The sequence below is a fragment of the Oryctolagus cuniculus genome, chromosome 11 (assembly GCF_964237555.1).
Source record: "Oryctolagus cuniculus chromosome 11, mOryCun1.1, whole genome shotgun sequence".
Lineage (NCBI taxonomy): Eukaryota > Metazoa > Chordata > Mammalia > Lagomorpha > Leporidae > Oryctolagus > Oryctolagus cuniculus.
The window spans coordinates 16647090-16668736 of record NC_091442.1 but is presented as its reverse complement, the minus strand read 5'-3'; the positions used below and the strand labels follow the sequence as shown (position 1 = coordinate 16668736).

General features: G+C 44.1%; 1 protein-coding gene across 12 annotated transcripts in view; it reads right to left on the bottom strand.

The window, feature by feature from the left end:
• PTPRT (protein tyrosine phosphatase receptor type T) overlaps positions 1 to 21647 on the bottom strand; it is a 1128555-nt gene that overhangs the window by 146475 nt on the left and 960433 nt on the right. For 7 of the 12 annotated variants that reach the window (XM_070051826.1, XM_051846098.2, XM_070051827.1 and 4 more), the window contains one exon: positions 8914 to 8943. The exons of the other annotated variants lie outside the window; for them this stretch is intronic. In XM_070051826.1, coding sequence (XP_069907927.1) covers positions 8914 to 8943 — 30 coding nt within the window. The remainder of the gene's footprint in view (positions 1 to 8913; positions 8944 to 21647) is intronic. 12 annotated transcript variants of the gene reach the window in all.

Genomic DNA, 21647 nt, shown 5'->3' with positions numbered 1-21647 from the left:
GGTACTACTGAGAAATGAAAGATCAATAAAAACAGGTCCTTGTCTAAAAGGAGACAGTTATATAATTATTCCAACGGTAGCAGAATCTGAGACATCTGATGAATGAGTAAGTCAGTGGCTGAATGTATGAAAGCTGAGTGCAATAACAAAGATACAATCCCAGTTCTATGGATGTGGTCTAACTGGAGAGGGCTACCAGGGTAAGAGAACAATAAAGCTCCCTTTTGGAAAATATCAGAATTTTCTAAGCACAGCGAGGGGATAGGCATTCCAGGGGGAAACAGTGCAGGGAAAAAGGAACAGCTTGGCGAAAGGGCAGCTACAGGAGGGTGACAGACAATCTTAGGGGAGTTGCTCTTAGTGCAAGCCTGCAGAGTAACAACCTGAGTGCTTGTTCAAGTGCAGATTCCCAGGTCTGGCTTTCAAAGAGACTCAGCAGGTCTGGCAGTGGGGCCCAGGAATCAGAATTCTCACCGAGGTCCTCCCTTGGGCAAGCAGTGGCAGAGAGAGAAGCCGCTTTTGTCTTGACTGTGTGCTGCTGCCTTAGATTTTCACCTGTCAACATGTTTGCTGTCAGCTTTTGGTAATTGATATTTATCATCTTTAAATGGTTTTCTTCCAGTCCTACTTTTTCATTTTTATTCAAAGTGGCTGATGAATTACATAAAATGATTTTTGAGTATCTTTGATATAATCATTTTAAATGCCTCTTTAAATTTATTGAGGCAATGATAACTGATTTGCAGCAGCTGATGATGTGAAAAGGCATGTGCATTGGGAAAAGGAAGCAGTCTCACTCTGGTTGAGGTCCTACTATGTGCTAGGCATTTTATAAACAATGTAACAATGTGCCTATTAGATCTGTAAGGTATGAATTTTAAAATCTCTGATTCACTTATCAGGAAACTGAGGCTTAGAAAAAGTTAAGCAGCTTGTTCAAGTCAGAAAAGGAGCAAAAATTTTCTGCAAGGCCGGCGCCGCGGATCACTAGGCTAATCCTCTGCCTAGCGGCGCCGGCACACCGGGTTCTAGTCCCGGTCGGGGCGCCGGATTCTGTCCCGGTTGCCCCTCTTCCAGGCCAGCCCTCTGCTGTGGCCAGGGAGTGCAGTGGAGGATGGCCCAGGTGCTTGGGCCCTGCACCTCATGGGAGACCAGGAGAAGCACCTGGCTCCTGGCTCCTGCCATCGGATCAGCGTGGTGCGCCGGCCGCAGCGCGCCGGCCGCGGCGGCCATTGGAGGGTGAACCAACGGCAAAGGAAGACCTTTCTCTCTGTCTCTCTCTCTCACTGTCCACTCTGCCTGTCAAAAAAAAATTTTTTTTTTCTGCAAAGAAGTAAGGAAGGTACAATATCTGGGGGTTAGCTGATCTTCTGTATATTAAGATAATCGAAAATGAATCTTGATGTGAATGGAAGGGGAGAGGGAGTGGGAAAGGGGAGGGTTGTGGGTGGGAGGGACGGTATGGTGGGGGGGAAGCCATTGTAACCCATGAGTCGTACTTTGGAAATTTATATTCATTAAATAAAAGATTAAAAAAAAGATGTCATTTTTAAAAAATGCATATGCATTTATTTTAAAGGCAGAGTGACAGACAGGTGGTGGAGGGAGAAAAGAGAGGGAGGGAAAGAGGGAGAAAAGGAGGGATGGAGGGAGGGAGAGACATTGATTGATTGATTTTGAGAGATTTCCCATCTGTTGGTTTACTCCCTAAATCCCAAATATCTGTAATAATCAGCACTGGGCCAGGCTGAAGTCGGGAGCCCAGAACTTCATCTGAGTCTTCCAGGTAGGTGTCAGGGACCTAAACACTTGGGCCATCAACTGCTCCTCTCAGTGCACGCATTTGCAGGAGGCTGGATCAGAAGCGGAGGCTGGACTTGAACCAGGCAATCTGATATGAGCTGTGGGCATCTCAAGTGGCAGCTTAACCCATTGTGCCAGTGTCTGCCCCTCTTTATTGCATCTCTCTGTTGACTTCAGTTGTTATGTAGTTGGTTTCTAGCTCGTTCCCTCATTCATTCCACGTACATTTACTGGGAGTTCACTGTGTGTGTGGTGGCACCATGGTGAGAACCCTAGTGGACAGGAAACATCTTCAAGACATATGTGCCCCTGCCTATGATATGAAGTAACTGGGGTGAGAGTTCAGAGGACAGAACATTCCCGCTGGTGGAGGGAGTCAGGGAAGACTTCTTGTAGGAGGGAGCATTTGATCTGCACCTTGGAGAAAGATGTAGGATTTTAATGTGCTGGAATCAGGGGTGAGAGGAAGGATATGGGAAAAGTCCCGGAGTCTCACAGAGCTTCCACACACTGAGAGCTGGCCAGGTCATGGTTTTCCACCTCCATGACACCTGCACAGGCATCTGTCGAAAGGTAAGTGAAGCATTTAAGTGCTCTTTCATGGCCAAAACAGTTGGTAAACATCTTAGTGCTTTTTCAAGAACTACCACACTAGAAATGTCTCCGCTCAAAACAATTACCATGCCCATCACACACCTTGAGCTAAATTAACCTGTGGACACATGCCAACTCTTAATATCCCTGAAAAAGACAAGTGCTGAAGAAAGGAAGCTGTTAAATGTGGTTTGCTAAAGAAAGGAGAAACGGATTTCTCTGGAAACATTTCAATCAGCTCAGAATAGAAGGAATAATGGCTGCTTTTTGAAAAATACCTACTGTGTCCCAGCAACAATACATAGACACTTTCTCACTACCACTTAGTACAGTGCTCTGAAGCCACTGCTATGATCACCATGCTACAGATAAAGAATCGGGCTCAGACTGGGTCTATGATTTCTCATGGTGAAAACAATTTCAGTGAAAGCCAGACCTAGCATTATGATCTAGTCCTCACGCTAAGCTGTGTGTGTGTGTGTGTGTGTGTGTGTGTGTGTGGGACAGACAATGAAGACTTCATCTCAGACTCTCCAGTATCCCTAGTCCCCAGGTCCTTCTACCCTGGCTCAGTTTTTACTGATCTTTTGCATACCCTGTTCATGAACACGCTTGGCCACTTCTCACTCGAACAACTCCTTGGTGACCTCTGATGCAGCAGCCCAGTGCTCTCAGCTCTGACCACCCTCAGCAGGTGTCCAACATGCAGCACTGCCTGAGAGAGCAGGCACATCACCCGGACAACCCAGGACAGCAGAGACAACAGCCTCCCTGCCAACCCAGAACAGCCACCACTTCTTGTTCCTAGCAAGGCACTGATGACCATACACAGAAATGAGGTGCTATAGGCAGACAGACTTGCATTTAGATCCTGGATCTCGTGCAAGCTGGCCAAGGAATTTCCAAGTACATGGTCCAGGCCTGATTCCCTCCATCATGTGAAGTGCAGGGCTTGGTGAGAAGGATGGACACGGCTTGGCACCGTGCAGTCCTGAGCTCACATCCGAGCTCTGCTGCATTCTGGATGCAGGATATAGTTACATCTTCAAACTTCTAAATCAAATAAACTCAATAATGTGTATCTTACAGGGCTTGTTGTACACATTGATGGATCTGGCACAGAGTAGGGGCTGGCTGTTAATTCTTTTCAACTTTGCAACCTTGTAGGCTGGTACAAGATGTGTCTCATTCACCTTTGTGTCTACAACATCAAGCACAGGATCATTCATGCTGTAGAAGCTCAGTAAAGCAGGAGAAATCTTGATCCTTATTCTCTCCCTACTCTCTAAGGCAAGGAATGTAAAACTATAACCTGCAGGCCAAATGTGTCCCAGTGTCTGATTTTACACAATAAAGTTTTATTAGAAAACAGCCATACTCATTAATGCACACACTGCCGATGATGGCTTTCATGCTACCATGTCAAAGCTGAGTGGATACAAAGCCAGCAGCATTTATTATCTGGCTCCTTACATAAAGTATTTGTGGACCCCTAGTTTTGGGTATGGATCTTTTCAATGAGAGAGGTCACTTAGGGGCCTTTTTATTTTTGGGCAAAAAAATTCATCTGCTCCTCTCCCACCCATGTTTTATATTCTGTTTCTCTGGTTTATTCAATTTTTCCTTCTTAGCTCTTACTAAGCTCTTAGCTCTTACTTGTAACACACTATTTATTTTTATATGTTGTTTGTTACCCAACTAAAATATCCACATGGGTAAGGACTTTCACTTGTGGTAACACCTGAATCCCTACGACCTTGAAGATTGCCTGGCATATAGTGGGTCCTCTACAAATATTTGTTGAATGAATCAATACTGATTTCATTGAACAGATTAGTTCCCAAAGTGTGCTGGAGGCTTTGTCTTTTATGGAAATTTTGGAGGGGCCTGGTGCCCTGTGAGGAGAGTGCTATTTTTCCTATTTAGTGGATGAGACAACTGAACCTCCAGCTTCTCACACTGCGATGTGCACATGAATCCTGTTACAGTGCAGGCTCTAATTCAGGAGGTCTGTGTTGGGGCCCTGATTGCTATATCTCCAGCATGTTGCTGATGGTCTGCTGCCCAAACGCTAAACAGCAAGGGTTCAAGGCTCCACTCAGAGTCTACACTAGGACTTGGATTATAGTTTTTTTTTTTTTTTTTTTTTTTTTTTTGGACAGGCAGAGTTAGAAAGAGAGAGACAGAGAGAAAGGTCTTTCTACCATTGGTTCACCCCCCAAATGGCTGCTACGGCTGGTGCGCTGCACCAATCCGAAGCCAGGAGCCAGGTATTTCCTCCTGGTCTCCCACATGGGTGCAGGGCCCAAGGACTTGGGCCATCCTCCACTGCCTTCTTGGGCCACAGCAGAGAGCTGGACTGGAAGAGGAGCAACCAGGACAGAACCAGTGCCTCAACCGGGACGAGAACCCGGGGTGCCGGCGCCACAGGTGGAGGATTAGCCTAGTGAGCCGTGGTGCCAGCCTATAGTTTTTAATCTGGAGAATGTGGAAACTGTCATTTTCTTTCTGTTCCCTCTTCTTGATTTCTATGTCACTCTCAATCCTATGATCTCTCAAGACCTCTCCTTTCCCCTGCTAGGCTTCCTGTCCCCACCTTGCCTATGCCTGTGAGCTGCCCTTCCATAACCACCCACCCCATCTTCATCACCTTCAACTCTTCCTTCCCCCCTAGGCTTCTCCACTTCAACTACACATGCGCCCAAAACTTTCTGATCCTTCAAGTGGCCAAATCACATGTTCCTCATGTTTTCCAGCCTCTGAGCTAAAAAAAGGTGATGATCCTTGTGACCCCCCAGGTGCGTGAGATCTTCTCCCACCCCTACTCTATAACCTGCACAAGATATTTTGATGGTTCAAAGTCAGGACAACTCCAACAGTCTCCACCTCCTCTGTAGCATCTGCTATGGCCCACCAATTCTTACTTCCGCACTGGCCTTCTCTCCTGGGTTCTTACAGTTTCCTTCATACTGTTAGTCTGCTTTGATAGTTCCTTTCCTCTTCTGAATCTTCAACCATGCTCTGTTCCTGGGCCTCAGTCTTTAGTCCACTGTTCATCCCCCACTCTTTCTTCGTGTCTGATTCTGTCCACGCTGTACTCTCATCTGCCATCTCTCAGAGGAGGCTCCCCAACATCCATCTCCCACCCCAAACTCTGTGTCTACATTTCCAAGGTCCCATCAGGTATTTGTGCTTAGAAGCTCCAACATTCTCGACCTAGCACATCAGAGTCATATTCATCCTCTGCTCCAAACCATTTCTCTACAACAGTTATCTCTATTTCTAAGATAATACATTTTCCCTCCCATCTGCTATTGAATGGCTTTGGGAGATTGACATACCTCTCTGAAATATTTCTGTTCCATTAAATATTGATAATGGTACCTAAGAGACTGGGCTACTATGATTATTTCATGTATGTACAAAGTATATGACAGGTGGCAGTAATTTCTTCACCTCCCCTTCTGCCTAGACTATAAAATGTATCTTATATATTCAGTCCCCTTAATTCCAGGGGATGACTTCTACCACAAACGCTTGGTGGAAGTTGAGGATGGGGATATGGTGCTCAAGAAGAAAAATCTAACTGCCTAAGACTTCTCTGTAGAAGGCAGAATATTACTCTATAGTTACATCCAAAATATAACACTCATGGGTGCTCAGGGGTTCATAGATATAAAATTATGACTCTTACATGGAAGTCCTGTGCCCCATCCAGAGGTTTCTGTGTCCTGCTGCTAGAATGAGTTTCATACTCTGACTGGTGACATAGAACTCCAAGCCTGCACCAATTGAAAGGACCTTGTTTATCATTGCACCTTGAATACAAGTATTTGCATATCTACTTCCTGCACTTCCACATGGCTCATTTTTTAAAAATTTATTTGAGAGAGACAGGTAGAGACAGAGAGATGAGAGACAGAGATAAAGAGAGAGCTCGGCCGGCGCCACGGCTCAATAGGCTAATCCTCCGCCTAGCGGCGCCGGCACACCGGGTTCTAGTCCTGGTCGGGGCACCGGATTCTGTCCCAGTTGACCCTCTTCCAGGCCAGCTCTCTGCTGTGGCCCGGGAGTGCAGTGGAGGATGGCCCAAGTGCTTGGGCCCTGCACCCCGTGGGAGACCAGGAGAAGCACCTGACTCCTGCCATCGGATCAGTGCGGTGCGCCTGCCGTAGCGCACTGCCTGTGGTGGCCATTGGAGGGTGAACCAATAGCAAAAGGAAGACCTTTTTCTCTCTCTCTCACTGTCCACTCTGCCTGTCCAAAAAAAAAAAAAAAAAAAAAAAAAAAAAAAAAAAAAAAAAAGAGAGAGAGAGCTCACTTCTGCTGGTTCACTTTTCAAATGCCCACAATAGCCAAGGCAAGGCTGGGGCTGAAGCCAGACGCCAGCAGTCAGGAACTCAGTCTAAGTCTCCCAAGTGGGTAGCAGGAACCCAATTACTTGACCTATCACTGCTGCCTCCCAGTGTCTGCATTAGTCAGAAGCTTGAGTCAGGAGTTGGAGCCATGGATGGAAGCCAGGTACTCCAATGTGGGATATGTGCTTCCTAACTGCTTGGCCAAATACCCATCCCACAGTCTGTTCATTTTTTATCCCACCACTGTTTCCAGCACAGCACATGGTATAAATAAAGACAATGCTGCATACATTGAAGAAATATAAATGGGTGAGGTACCCAGAGGTTGTGATGACCACACTGCATGCGAATATTGCATGCTCACACCTGCTATGGAACACCGATGCCATAAGAACCCCTGGAAAACCAATCGAATTCTCACAGGTTGCCATTATTGCCATGACCCCTGGGGACACTGAAGTGGGAAGTAAAGAGAACTAACATTTCATGAGTGCCAACTTTGTGACAAGCCCTTTACAAAATCGTTTCATTCCCTCTTCAAGCCAACTCTATGAATTATACACTATTATTCCCATTTAGGGTTAGAGAAAGGAGACTCAAAGAGCTTAGAAATTTTGCCAAGGCTATGTAATCAAGTGAGCATATCAAGGCTGTACAATCAGTGAGTGAAAGAGACAGGGTTTAAACAAAAAGCTGCACAGTCTTCAAGCTCTTGCTCTTGGCACTACAGCAATAGCAGACCACACTGTTTCATAGCTCCATGCCTTTGCAGAAACTGTTTCTGCTTATCAAAATTTTTTGTTTCAGTGCAGGCTAAAGTCATGTCTAAGTACACTGACCACTGTCTCCTGCCATACTACCAAGTTGCTCTACTAGGTGCTCCTATTCCAGAATACGTTTAGGAATTCTCAGTAGACATTTCAATTACTTGACTTTATGCTTGAGCATGAGGCTCAGAGTCCTAGGTATTTCTCCATCTCCCTGTCCAAAACATATAGTGCATGTTCAGCACATGTTTGTTGATGAATGAGTGAAAAAATGAAAGAATGGTATTTCCACCTTTGGTGTCAGGGGTTCTTTGGTTCCTATAGGACATGACGGTGGTGATACCAGTATCTTATCTGCTCGGTGCTTGGCCCTATAGACCCATGGACCAAACGCCAAGCAGGGCAAATAGGGCAGCCATGTTACTGGTTCCATCTTCTTCTACGGAGTTGCAACAGATGATCATTGCTAGGCATGGCTTCTCTCCAAGGCTGGACTTGCCAGGGGTGAGGGAAGACACGGAGTAGTGAGCCACACACTTCACCAGGAGCCAGGCATTCCTAGTCTTACTCCCAATCTTTCACTAGCTGGGTATATGCTAAGTTCATATACTTCTCTCTAGACCTCAAATTCTAAAAATGGAAAGTGCATATAAGGAATATGGGACTACGTCAGTGGTTTTCTTAATTTTCATCATCAAGGCTCCATTTACAGACTACTCTTTTATCCTTATATTTGAAAATCCTTGCTTTTTAAATCATCATCATCATCTTTGTTTAGTAAGTGTAACAAACAAGAGAGTCAGCTGTCACCTTCAAACCAGGAAAATGCACTGATAACATGAGCTAACTAATACTAAACACCACACAGATAAGGAAAAGATCTTAGATGTTTTTATCACCTATGAGGCTGGTTCTAAAAATTCATGATTTGCTGTAGTCACGAAACAGGTAAAACAGACGATGAATGACTTTCTAAACTTTGAGCCCCCAGGGCTACCTGTTCCCGGATAGACACAAGTGGATGTAGAAGTTGTTGAGATTTGTGATTTTGTCTTACATGTGCAAGTCCTGCATGAGAATTGGCCCCCTCTCTTTCTGGAATTTAGGGGTTTCTAACTCAAAAATTACACTCACAAAGGAGAAACAGTCCCTCTCAGCTCCAAAAATAGAAAAAATAAATTTAAGATGACAGAAATGTAGCAACGAACTTTAACAATGACAATGTATTTTCAAATGGAAAACATCTATGCAAAATAAAAACTATAGGGCTGCAAATGACTTAGACAGAAGTGGATATGAGAAACCAACAAACATTTGGTTGGCGCAGGAAATGCATGCTACAGATTCCCTTGCAGGGTACGAAGCAAAGTTAACACCAGCTCGATACTTACAAGTAATAGGAGTAGGAATAAGCATTTCTTCTATATATTGATGGGCAGTCAGATGAAGGAAATGTCCAAAAAGGGGAAAAAAGAAAAAAACAAACAAACAAGAATTAGATTTATATGAAATCTTGGTTCTTAGAAATGCATATATTATTTTAGCATCCCTAAGCTCAGGAAGATGCAAGTTTGTCCATCAATCATTTTGGCTGAGAATCAGACACTTTCAATAGCAGAAGAAACAAGGGAGACCTCTCCTCTGACAGGGAAACTCACTGTCTAATGCGGAGGAAGCCAAGTTTCGCGCTAGATGCTTTCATCAGTTGAAAGTCCTTCCTCATGGTCCACTAAAACAAGCTTCCTTGTAATTATAAGTTTTTGAAGGGTGTGTACCGGGTCAGCTCTCCCAAAACTAGTCAATCATTCTTCTATATAACTGTTCATGTGATCTAAGCAATACCACAATAGCTCCTTCCATATCCCTTATTTCTGGTCACAGCACATCAGAATCTACTGGATAATATTACTCAAAAGTCAAGGAAATTGTACAGCCAAGCATCCAAGTTGGCTCAAGCACCCATATTTCCCAGTACGTAGGCCCATGTGCAGCACTCTCCCACCCTGCATTAGGCCCTGTGTGATGAATAGGATGTGGTAGGAATTACATTCTGGAACTTTCTAAGCAAGGTATAAAGCCTTGCAGGTCTAGCTGGGTCTTTGGAACTCTCTGTTTGGTCCCTGAGATGCCATGTAAAAAAATCTAACTTCCTCCAAAATGTTAAAAAAAAATTGAAACAAAAAAATAAACTTATAAAACAAGAAATACAACTTTCTGGAGGCTACAACGTTGAAGAGAAATAAATGTCCAGCCAGCTACCAGCTATTCCAGCCCCAGCTAATCAAGTTACCCAGCTAAGACCCCTGACATCAAGGAGCAAAAACAAGTCATTCCCTTCAAGCTCTGCCCAAAGTTAAGACTCATGAGCAAAATACATCAGTGTTGTTCCTCAAGCCATTAGACTTTAGGGGTCATTTGTTACACAGCAGTAGACAGCTAGAACACAGTTCAACCTCATCAAGAAAGAACACTGTACTGAGAGAGAGGAATACCAACATTCAGTCTGAAAGACTCTAACTTGAATTCACTCTGTGCCTTCATGTCCTCAATGCTCCTCAGGTAGACTGAACTAGATCAGCGGTTTTCAAACTGTGTTTCCAGACGGCTGGGGGTTCTGCTGAGCAACCTGATTGCAACACAGGATGAAGACACTGAGCGGGTGGGGCTGCTGCTCCTTCATCACCCACCAAGGCCAGTGCATCTCCACTTTTATCTGTTTCATAAATTTGAGTTTCATCTTACATCGAACATGGCTAAGAATTCTACACTCTGAAAATCATTGCTTTTAGTTTCTAACACCCTCACTAGTTCTTGATTTCTGAGCAATAAAAATCCCTAATAAGTCCATGATACTGCCTTTGTTGTGACTTTGTCTCACACTGTAAGAAAATACAGGTTTTTTTCCAACTCTTTACTTAGTATAGAGTTAATCTTATGTGTATAAAGTTAATTGAAAATAGATCTTAGTAAGAAAATAAGAATGGGAATAGGAGAGGGAGGAAGAAGAAGGGTGGGAGAATAGGTGGGAGGGCGGGTAGGGAGGAAAGAATCACTGTGTTCCTAAAACTGTATTTATGAAATGCATGAAGTTTGTATAACTTAAATAAAGGGTTTCTGGGAAAAAAAGGGAATGCTTCTACTTAACATCAGCTTTACCTACACTGATAACAAGTAATACCTTGTTGGACTAATAAAAATCGCTGGGTAATTCAGCTTCCAAATAACAAGGTAAGTGAAAATAGCTGCCTTCCATCTTGAATTATTTGATTAATTGTAACCCTTACCCTGTTTCGTGTCAGGGGAAGATCCCGTATTTAAGACTGTGGAGATAGGGGCAAATTTTCAGGACCCCAAACTTCACCCTCAGGCAGGAGCTCCCAAGGTGGGGTCATCTCTAGGCTTTCTCTGGGCTACTGGCAAAGCCAAACTGTACTGTCCCAAAAGGGAAGTGACTCTGAGACACAAGAAGGCATGGTGGGAGGGGAACCCCATGTCCCCTTAGGAGGCTGAGCTGGAGAAAATAAGCCAAGGTACAGCAAGATCTGGCCAGCCAGAAGCTGAACAGTATCACACACCGAGTGAACAGTGCCCCTAGATGACAAAATAGTGTGAAAAACTCAGTACTGTAATGAGGAGAAAGTGGAATATCCCATAACAGTCATCAAATCCCCTTCGCCAGCCACATAGGTTGGTGCTATAAGAAGATCATTACTCTGTTTTGTTGCTAGATAATTCAGTGCCTGGAAATTAGTTTTCTCTTGGGCAGAAAGCTCAGAATCCATCAAAGACTTACAGACACCTGTGTTCACACTGAGCTGAGAGCCAAGAAGCTGGCATCCTAAACCCAACTCTCACTTGCTCATTATGACATTTCTGGACAAGTGAACTCCTCCCCCTTGGACCTCTGCTCCTGGACCCATGTGCTAAGATGGATGGGACAGATGACTGACAGCTCAACCACTTGCAAGAGGGGAAATAGGATAAGTCCTGCCATCTCAATACCACCACTATGTGGCTTTGAGCAAATCACTCAACAGCTCTGATTCCTATTCTCTCCATCCTGAGGTTACAGGCAATGACTACACATCCTCAAGGGTCAGTGTGTGCACTAACATCAGACTATATTCATCAAATATCTAATTTAGATGAATATTAGATATTTATATATGATACATAAGTATTTAAATTTCATATGTAAGTATTTAGATTTCATTCCTCTAAGTTAATGCTAAACTGTATTTATCTGAACACCTGGACTATAGTAAGGCACAATAAAGAGTGGCTTATGCTTCTACCTCATCTACAGACAAAACATTTGCTGCTTCTTACTCTGGTCATTAGGAACAAAGTGTCCACTTCTTCAGGAATAATGAAAATAACAGAATAAGAGCAAATGCTCTTGCAGCTCTTAGTGTGTGCCAGGCATTGCTTTTTCCTCCTCTTATGTATTCCTACACGATCCACAACTACCCCGAAAGCTGGGTGTTACGACCATCTCTGCCTTACAAGTGAGGAAACAGGGGTGAACGGTGAAGCCACCTGCTTGGGGTCACACAACCAGTACCTGGATTTCACAGCACCAAGGCTCACGCCCGTCACCACTAGTCCGTGCTGTCTTTGAGGAAGGAGGACAGTGAATGTGCGCTCAGCAATGCAGTGAGCCAGGCCTCCAGAGGCCATGTGCCCTAGCTCTTTCAATCCGGCCAATTTGCATTTGGTTGAGAAATACAAGGCTGCTGCTCACCAGGTCACAGCTTCTGTGCATCTTTGAACCCAACACAAGGCCTCCTTGCTAAGCTGCAGTACCTCGCCGTCAGCAGCCACCACACCACCTGTTAAGTCTCAGGCTGCATTTGGCATTTGGATCCTGTGGCTTTTCTGTTCTCAAACTTCAGGATTCATGTCTGCCGGGGCCACACTCTCCTCCACCTCCTCCTTCACCTACAGACCACAGACGGCCCCTTCCAAGGAGCTTTCCTGAGAGATCTGGGTGTCACCAAAGCCTGTGCTACCCCCACCCAGCTTAAAGGCACCTCCAGAATGAGGTGACTGAAAAGCTTCCATGAACTGAACATCTTTTCCCAATTCAGTGGAAAGCCTTTCAGGGCAAATATCACAGGTCTTCACTCTGTGACCAAAACACAGGTTATAAGCGTGTTTTCTCTAAGCCTTGAAAAAGATTTACTGAAGGTCTAAATTTACAAGGATACTGTGATACTGCAAGTAACAGATTGCCTCAAACCAAAAATCCTGAGCAGAAAAACAGCTGCGCTTAGGAGACAAAAAAATAAAAAATAAATAACCCTAAATTTAATAAATAACATACTGCAGAACCTTCTTCCCAGCTCTCTGACAAGACTGACTTCAGGCAGTTTCCCTTTGTTCTATACCATTTAAACAGGAATAAGTTGTCTGTATAACCACTCATTTGACCATCTTCCCATCCATCTAACTCATATCATATCCATCCATCCATCCGTCCGTCCGTCCATCCGTCCATCCATCCATCCATCCATCCATCTATCCACTTAATAATCCACTCATCCACACATCCATCCAATAACCCATCCATCAGCCATTCATCACTAGTGCAGCAAAAACTTCTTGAAGGCCTACTACATCCTTGTCTCTTCCAAGTATTAGATATAGAAAGACAAAAATGAAATATAAGATGTCTGATATAAGACCCAGACAAGAAAATTACAGCCCCTATGTCTAAGATCCAGACAAGAAAATTATAAAACAGATGACAATTGCTATCACTTAAACAGAGCCCACCTACATGCTGGATACCACTCTAAGTACATCATGCACACTATTTTATCTAATTATCACCCTATGAGGCATCATTATCCCTGTTTATGAGGAAGAAAGTAAGGCCCAGAGAGGTTAAGCAACTTGCCCAATTTATACAGCAGGTAAGTAGCAAGGCAAGGGTTAGAATCCAGGAAGTATGACTTACAGAGCCTATGTAGTAATCACTAAGCTATGTCCTTTTCAAGTGTGATAAGTTGTCTGATTCAGCAACACAGTGAGCCGTGGGCCATACCAGGAGCACAGGTGGGGAGGGAAAGTAGGAAGGTGTACCAGGATCCGAGATGCCCAAGTTGTGAAGTCAAAGAGAATTCAGATGTTGGAGAGGGGAGGGTATTTTAGGGAAAATCCAAAAACTCAAGTGGCCAAACACTTGTTCTGCAGGGATGATTCATGCAGGAGCATGAGGATAAAGTCAGAGGATCTAGGACCAGAGAACCTATGATGAAGACCAAGACAAGAGCTATTGCAGGATGCTCTTCACTGACCATGAAGGTGGAGAACAGGTGAACTTGAAGACAGAATCAACAGGTGATTAAATGTGAGAATATTGAATTAGACTTCCAAGTGAGTTGCTGCCCAAGCAAACACAAGGAGTTGTCGTCACTTTTCAGGGTGTGTAGTAAGAAGCGGTTTAGAAAGGGGGTAGACAAAAGATGATACATATTTTGTTTTGTCTGTTTTCCCACCTTAATGAACCCTTCAAAATTATGCTGCACAATTTAACATCTTACCAGATCTTGTTTTATATCTAATCCAGGGTAGGTGATATTCAAGATTGTGGACTTCATTATTAGATTGCTTTAGTGTTATACCCAGTTGTGCAACGTATTAGTTTCCTTAAACTCTATGTGTCTCTGTTTTCTGTAACACATTATACAATATGTCCCAGCTCCTATAGTTTACTTAATAGTGAAACTTTCCAATTGCTTTGCTATTTTTTCCAGGATAAATAATATGAGGGTATTTCAAAAACTGTGCGGAAAAATATAATGGAAGATAAGTTTATTTTGGTGAAAAAAAATTTAACTCTATACATAGTTTTTCATAGTAAACATTTCCATGAACAGTTTGAGATCCTATGTATATTTCCTGAACACCAGAACATGCCACGTATTTCCCATATTGTCCTCAGGCCTTATCACGTCCTTACCCAAGACTTGGTTTGTCACGGATATTCACTGTTGATATTCGGCCTGTGTTCTGAGTGAAGCTGTCTTTTACAAGAGACAGAGTGTTGATCCTAGGCTCCATCTGTTCTAATTTCACTGGGCTTTTCCATTCAAAATGTTTTTAGGGAATTCCCAATATCTACAAGGCATGTTTGAGACAAGGATGAATCAGATTAGACAGCTGATGGCCCAGTGGAGGGGATAAGATGTGAATACAAATGACAGACACAAAGCAGGCCTCCTCAAGGTGGGAGGGGAGGCAGATGGTTAAGAGATGGTGTCTAGATTGGAGGTTAAAAAGGGTTTACTGGAAGAGAGTAGCTTTTTAAAGATTTATCATTCATTTGAAAGGCAGAGTTAGAGAGAGAGAGAGAGAAGGAGAAAGAAAGAGGACTAGAGAGAGAGAGAGAGAGAGAGAGAGAGAGAAAGAGGTCTTCCATCCACTGGTTCACTCCCCAAATGGCTGCAAACACTGGAGCTGGGCCTATCTGAAGCCAGGAGCCATGAGCCTCTTCCAGGTCTCCCATGTAGGTGCAGGGACCCAAGGATCTGGGCCATCTTCTACTGCCTTCCCAGGCCATAGCAGAGAGCTGGATGGGAAGTGGAGTAACCGGGAATCAAACTGTCACCCATGTGGGATGCCGGCACTGCAGGCGGCAGCTCTACTTGCTAAGTCACAGCGCCGGCCCCAAGAGTGGGTTGAATTATACCTTAAGCATGGGTAATATCTGGCCCTCTGGGGCTGAGGAACACAGGCATGGAAGGAAAGTTTACAAGCAGATCTGTGGGAGTATACCACGGGCAAGGGGATAGCATAACTTGACAAAGTTCCCCAGATGACTTAAACATGTGCTGTTCCCTCACTCCCACCCCATGAACCATTTAGTGCTGGGGAAGAAAAGCCAACGAAGAATTTTAGACTGTAGGTTTGGGAGCCCAAGTCTCAGTTTTGAAATGTTCCTCTGGCTACACTGTAGAGGATGGAATGGAGGAATGGTGCAGAGTCAGCTAAAGTCTGCCCCAGAGAGGAGGCAGCTGAGGGGCAGGAGAGGGAGGAGAAGGAGAAAGGGGAAGGGACAGAAGGTGGCAGGTGGCAGGGAGAAGAGGGAGAAGAGAGGAGGGAGGGGAGAGGGCTCGGGGAGAGGGGAAAGAGGCAGAAAGTGTGGAACGGTGCAGCTTTGGAAGGTCCAGGTTGATGTCTAAGATAAGTGCTTGTCAATATGAGAATATAAGACTGGGTTAGGGAATAGGCAAACTTCTATTATTGCTAAAAGCTTCCTGGTCCATCTCTAATTTTCCTTTGAATTTCTTTTATTAAAAAAAAAACTTTAGCAAACACTAAAAACAGGCCTCACTTATGGTGTACTAAGTGAGGTTCCAATACATGTATACATTACATAATACCTAATCAGGATTGATCATCTGTCTTCTCAAATATTTAACATTATGGTGGAAACTTTCATAAAATCCCATCGTCTTACTTTTTATACAGAAATATATAGTCATTAACATTACCTATAGTAATTCTACTGTGCAACAGAATCCCAAACTTCTTACTCCTATTCAACTGTAACTTTGTTCTAATTCGTCAACCCTTCCTCATCCCTCCCCACTTGCCTCTCCAGTGTCTGGTAACCACTTCTGACTTCTGTGTGATCAGCCTTTTTTTATACTCTACAGATGACTGAGATCATGTGATACTTATCTTTCTGTGCTTGGTTTATTTCATTTACTATAACAACCTCCAGTTCATTCAATGAAATCCCTATCAAAATGCCAATGGCCGGTGCCGCGGCTCACTAGGCTAATCCTCCGCCTAGCGGCGCCGGCACACCGGGTTCTAGTCCTGGTCGGGGCGCCGGATTCTGTCCCGGTTACCCCTCTTCCAGGCCAGCTCTCTGCTGTGGCCAGGGAGTGCAGTGGAGGATGGCCCAGGTGCTTGGGCCCTGCACTCCATGGGAGACCAGGAAAAGCACCTGGCTCCTTGCTCCTGCCATCAGGTCAGCACGGTGCGCCAGCCGCAGCGCGCCAGCTGCGGCGGCCATTGGAGGGTGAACCAACGGCAAAGGAAGACCTTTCTCTCTGTCTCTCTCTCTCACTGTCCACTCTGCCTGTCAAAAAAAAAAAAAAAAAAAAGCCAATGACAATTTCCACAGAACTAGAAAAATAAAAAAAAACCTCTACTAAAATCTGTATGAAGGGGCCAGCACTGTGGTGCAGTGGGCTAAACCCCCTTCTGCAGCCTAGGCATCCCATATGGGTGCCGGCTTGAGTCCTGGCTGCTCTTCTTCTGATCCATCTCTCTACCATGGCCTGGGAAAGCAGTGGAAGACGGCCTAAGTTCTTGGGCCCCTGTACACATGTGGGAGACCCAGAAGATCCTGACTCCTGGCTTTGTATCAGTGCAGCTCCTGTCATTGCAGTCATTTGGGGAGTGAACAAGTGGATGGAAGACCTCTTTCTGTCTGTAATTCTACATCTCTAATAATTATTTTTTTAAACTGTATGAAGCTAAAAAAAAAAAACCCTAACAGCCAAAATAGATTTGAGCAAAATGGAAAAAGCAGGAGGCCTTACACTACCCATCTTTAAAAATATATTGCAAAGCCACAATATTTAAAACAACATGTGTTGGTATAAACACAAATCCTTATATCAGTGGAACAAGATAGAAAATCTAGAACAGAATTCATGCATCTACAGCAAACTGATCTTTGACAAAGGTACTAAGAACATACATCTGGAAAGAACAGTCTTTTCAATAAATGATGGTGGAAAAATTGGATATCCACGCGCAAAATCATGAAGCTTGACACTATCTCATCATGTACAAAAATCAGTCAAAATAGATTAAAGGCCCAGACATAAGACCTGAAACTTCTCTGAAACTGTTAGAAAAACATATATTGGAAACACTTCAGGAAGTGATTTTGATTTGACTATGAAAAGCCTGAATGATTTGCAAGGCAGATATCCAGGGATCGATGATGCACAGTAAGGGAGCTCTAGCAAGAGAAGACTGAAACAGAAGGCCCCACCTCTGCAGGCTGTTTCTGACTTGAGGTCAGCAAGAACCAACAGGGAGTGTAAATAACACACAATGGAGACTTGTGCCTGTGGCACAGTGGCTGCCTTCACAGGACTGTCCTTGGATCTTCCTGGGGTGGGGGCTGTGGGATGACTTCACTGAGCAGTGTTAGTACTTGGGAGTCCTCCTATCTGGGAGAACTTGGGGTTGAGCCTTAGAGTGATGGGAACTCTGCAGATGAAGAGAAATGTCAGGATGTTTCATTCTAGGGAAATGGCATAGTACAGTAAAATAGGGGAACAACAAGGGAGAGAGGAAAAGTGGAATCTGAATCTGGGTCATCTGTATCCTAGACTAGGATTTTCTTATTTTCTAGGATTTGCTTATTTTCAGTCCAGTCTCTGTGGACTGACAGTTTGAAAGCTAGCAACATGGACTCTGGGGTCACAGAGCCGGAGTTTGTATCTCAGATCTGCCTAACACATTGGCCAACTCATGTACACTTACAGAACTTCAGTTTCTTCTTCTCAAAAAAAAAAAAAAAGGTGTATTCAAAGACCATCTGTACTATGGTATAAGGAAGATTAACATCAGAATGTGGCACCAGTTTACATGGAATATGAACAAATTAGGCAAATGAGTGAGCACTGATTGCAACATGGTTATTAACATTAACGATGGGTTTGCAGCTGAATTGGTACAGTTGTTGCTCAGGTGTGAGATGAATATCCCCACTGATATTGTCATTTTTCAGTCAGGTACAAGGAATAAAGTCTATCCCAACCATTATTCCATTTGATTTTCAGAAGAGCCCTATACCATTGGCCACATCTCACACAAGAGAAAGCAAAGGCTGAGATTCATTAAGTTGCTTTTCCAAGGTTAACAGCCAATAAACAGGACTGCAAAACTTTGGACCCAGTTTTTCTCATTCCCAGAAGGTATGGTTTTTGTCCATGGCTCTTGGCTTACAAGTTCCACACTCCAAGGCAGACCACAGAAATTCAGACAGTAGGATACAAGACCCTCCTCAGTCCAGAGAGGTCCTGTTCCAAACTTTTGAGGAAAGATTGCTGAAGAATCTAGAATGCCTTGGTGAGTTTCTCAGTATATTAGCAATCATACCTATGCAGTGAAGTCTCCATAAATCCAAAACTGACAGTATTTGGGGAGCTTTTAGAGAGCTGACCATGTGGAGGTTTCTGGAGGAGGCATGGAAGCTCAATGCCCAATCCCCCACACCCAGCCCTAACCATGTCGTCATCTATATCCTTTGTAATACTCTTTTTAGTAAACCAGTAGATGTAATGAAGTGTTTCCCCGAGTGTGAGCCACTTTAGCAAACTAATTGAACCAAGGAGGGGGCTGTAGGAATTCTGGCACAGGTGAAACAGCTGGGAGCTTGTGACTAATATCTAAAATGGGGGGGTGGGGTGGTAGATGCAGGCACTGAGGCGCTGCTGGTTAAGCCACCACTTAGAATCTCAGCTCTTTGACTTCTAATACAGCTTCTTGCTAATGTACCTGGAAAGATAGAGGTTGACAGTCCAAGTATTTGGCTTCCTGTCTCCCATGTGGAAGATGTGGATCTCCTGGTTTGTGTCTGGTACACTACCAGCTGTTGTGGGTATTTGGGGAGTAAATTAGTGGGTAGAAGACCTCTGCACCTCTCTCTCTCTCCTTCTCTCTCTCCCTCCCTCCCTCCCCCCCTTCCTTTCACTCAAGTCAGTTAATAAATCACTCTATGAAAAGGGGGGTGGGTGGGATATGATGCTAGTTCCAGGTAGAGTGTGTCAGAATTGAATGGGATTAGCAATCAAGGTGTAGAACTGACCCCATGGTTGCTGGTGGGGAAAAATTCCCACACATTTTGGAATTATGGAAGTCCTCCATGCTGATTGTTATGGATTGACAGTGGAGAAAAGACACAGTTTTTCCCACAAGATGCCTGCATCCATTATATTGGGAGCTATTGGAGGATAGTTGCAAATGAGAGAGAATCGATGCTTAACAAGAGATGCATCCGTATCTCAGAATACATGCTCATGTTTCAAACTTAAGACACCCTAAATACATTATTAGAAAAGTTACTGTTTGGACAGCAAAGTCAGTCATGGTTGACAGAATGTTAAGACCTGTATGAGGAAGAGCTAGGAGGGGATGAGATGGGTGTGGTTAGATCTATTTGTGGTACTGATTTGAAAAATATATCCTTAAAAGTTGCCCAGATTTTCTTTAAAAAGTAAGAAGGGGTGGAGAGATCTAGATCAGTCCTGGGTGCTAAAGAATCCTGCTGCACAGCGCTGGCATACTGGGTAAAGCTACCACCTGTGACACTGGCATCCCATATGGGCATCAGTTCACGTCCCAGCTGCTCTGCTTCCAATCCAGCTCCCTGCTAATGGCTTGGGAAAAGCAGTGGAAGATGGCCCAAGTCCTTGCACCCTGCTTCCCACATGGGAGTCCTGGAAGAAGTTCTTGCTCCTGGCTTTGGCCTGGCTCAGCCCTGATTGTTGTGGCCATCTGTGGCATGAACCAGTGTATGGAAGATGAAGGGCAAGGAGGAGAACCAGGTAAGCTCACCAGGGGAGTGAGCACAGCAGGTGTTTGACCTCTGAGAGCACCCAGATCCAGGAAGTACATGTGGCAACTGAACAGATGTTGACACTAGGATCCTGAGCTATGGCGATTTGCTTACTGTTTGCTTCTAGGATCTTTGGCTTCTAGGTAGCTGTAGAGAGCAATCTGGCCAGCAGGAAGTTAGTAAGAAACTCAATTGTCCCATGAAGTTTCTCCATATTTATCTAAGGTCTGAAGTCACAAGATGGGCACAGGCATGAAGGCATTCCCCATGCCCTTCGCTGTCCTTTGGGGCTCTCGTTATGCTAGAAGACACTGTAAATTAGTAGAACAAAAGCTAATGTTTAATTTCCCCCTCCTCATTTTCCCTTCCTCTCTTCCCGTCTCCTCTCCTTCCCTACATTCCTCTGTAATTTTTTCCTATCAAGTAGGCCAGCAAAATGTCTTGCTTTCTCTAAAAGATATTGTATATGTAAACAGTGATCAGCATCATCTCCCCTCCTCCCCTCAATGCCACAATATCTGAATTTTGTCTCTTCACAGAACAGTGATTGCATAACACCTATTAGTCGGATCGGGTGAACAGGTTTTATGGATATGAGGGATGATGAAAGACCTCAGAAGAGGTTAAAACCACACAAAAGACTCACTGTGTACTTGCTCCCACCCTGAAAACAGGAAGTCCTTCCCTCCCTCCCCCAAAATCACACGTTTCAGAAATAGCTGTCGAGAAGGAAGTGAAATTTCTTCACAAGCTCACAGATGATGGTGACGTGGGTTAAGCCAGGCTTTAGAAAGAGCAAAATTGGAAGAGCATATCTGACTTACAAATCACAGGGAAAGAATAAGAGAATTTCAGGTCTATCAGAGAGGTATTCAGTGCGGTTAAAACTGGTTACCTTCTCCAGGTGGACAATCCCACCTGTTTCTAATACATCTATGGCACTAAGAAACATGTCAACGGTCTAACAGGTGCAATGTGCCCACTGCTCCCAAGAGAAACTAAAACTCATGTGCCACCCAGATAACAGCAGCTTCCCAGTCAATGAGACATTGAACATGCCATGCTTGATCAATGATAATGATGATATGACGAATAGTGCTGTTGCTAATCCTTTCAGGGCCTCTCCTACCCAGTGTTAACATAATACCTTCTCTTTCCCTTACTCTTTCCAACCCCTAAATCAGAGACCGGATAAAAACATTAACTCTTAAGTCATTCTTCTGGGAGCCTGAGAAAAGGAGTGATCCTATTGGACAAAAGTTGTTAAGAAAAGATAAGATCCCAATTATAAGATATCCTGGCCAGAAGGAACTCTGGCTGATTCAAAACAGAACAATGGGATAGACACAGGGGGACCTTCCAGCAGCTACAAGGCCAAGAAAAATCTGACTGCATGTGTAGTAGGAACCCCAGCATTTTGGAGTCATGGAGGACTGGAAATGGGCACACTGCTTTTCAGTTTTTTTCCAGTCTTCTGCATTAATATTTATGCAGCTTCTACAGCAGAAGCTGGGAGTAGTTTTTGGC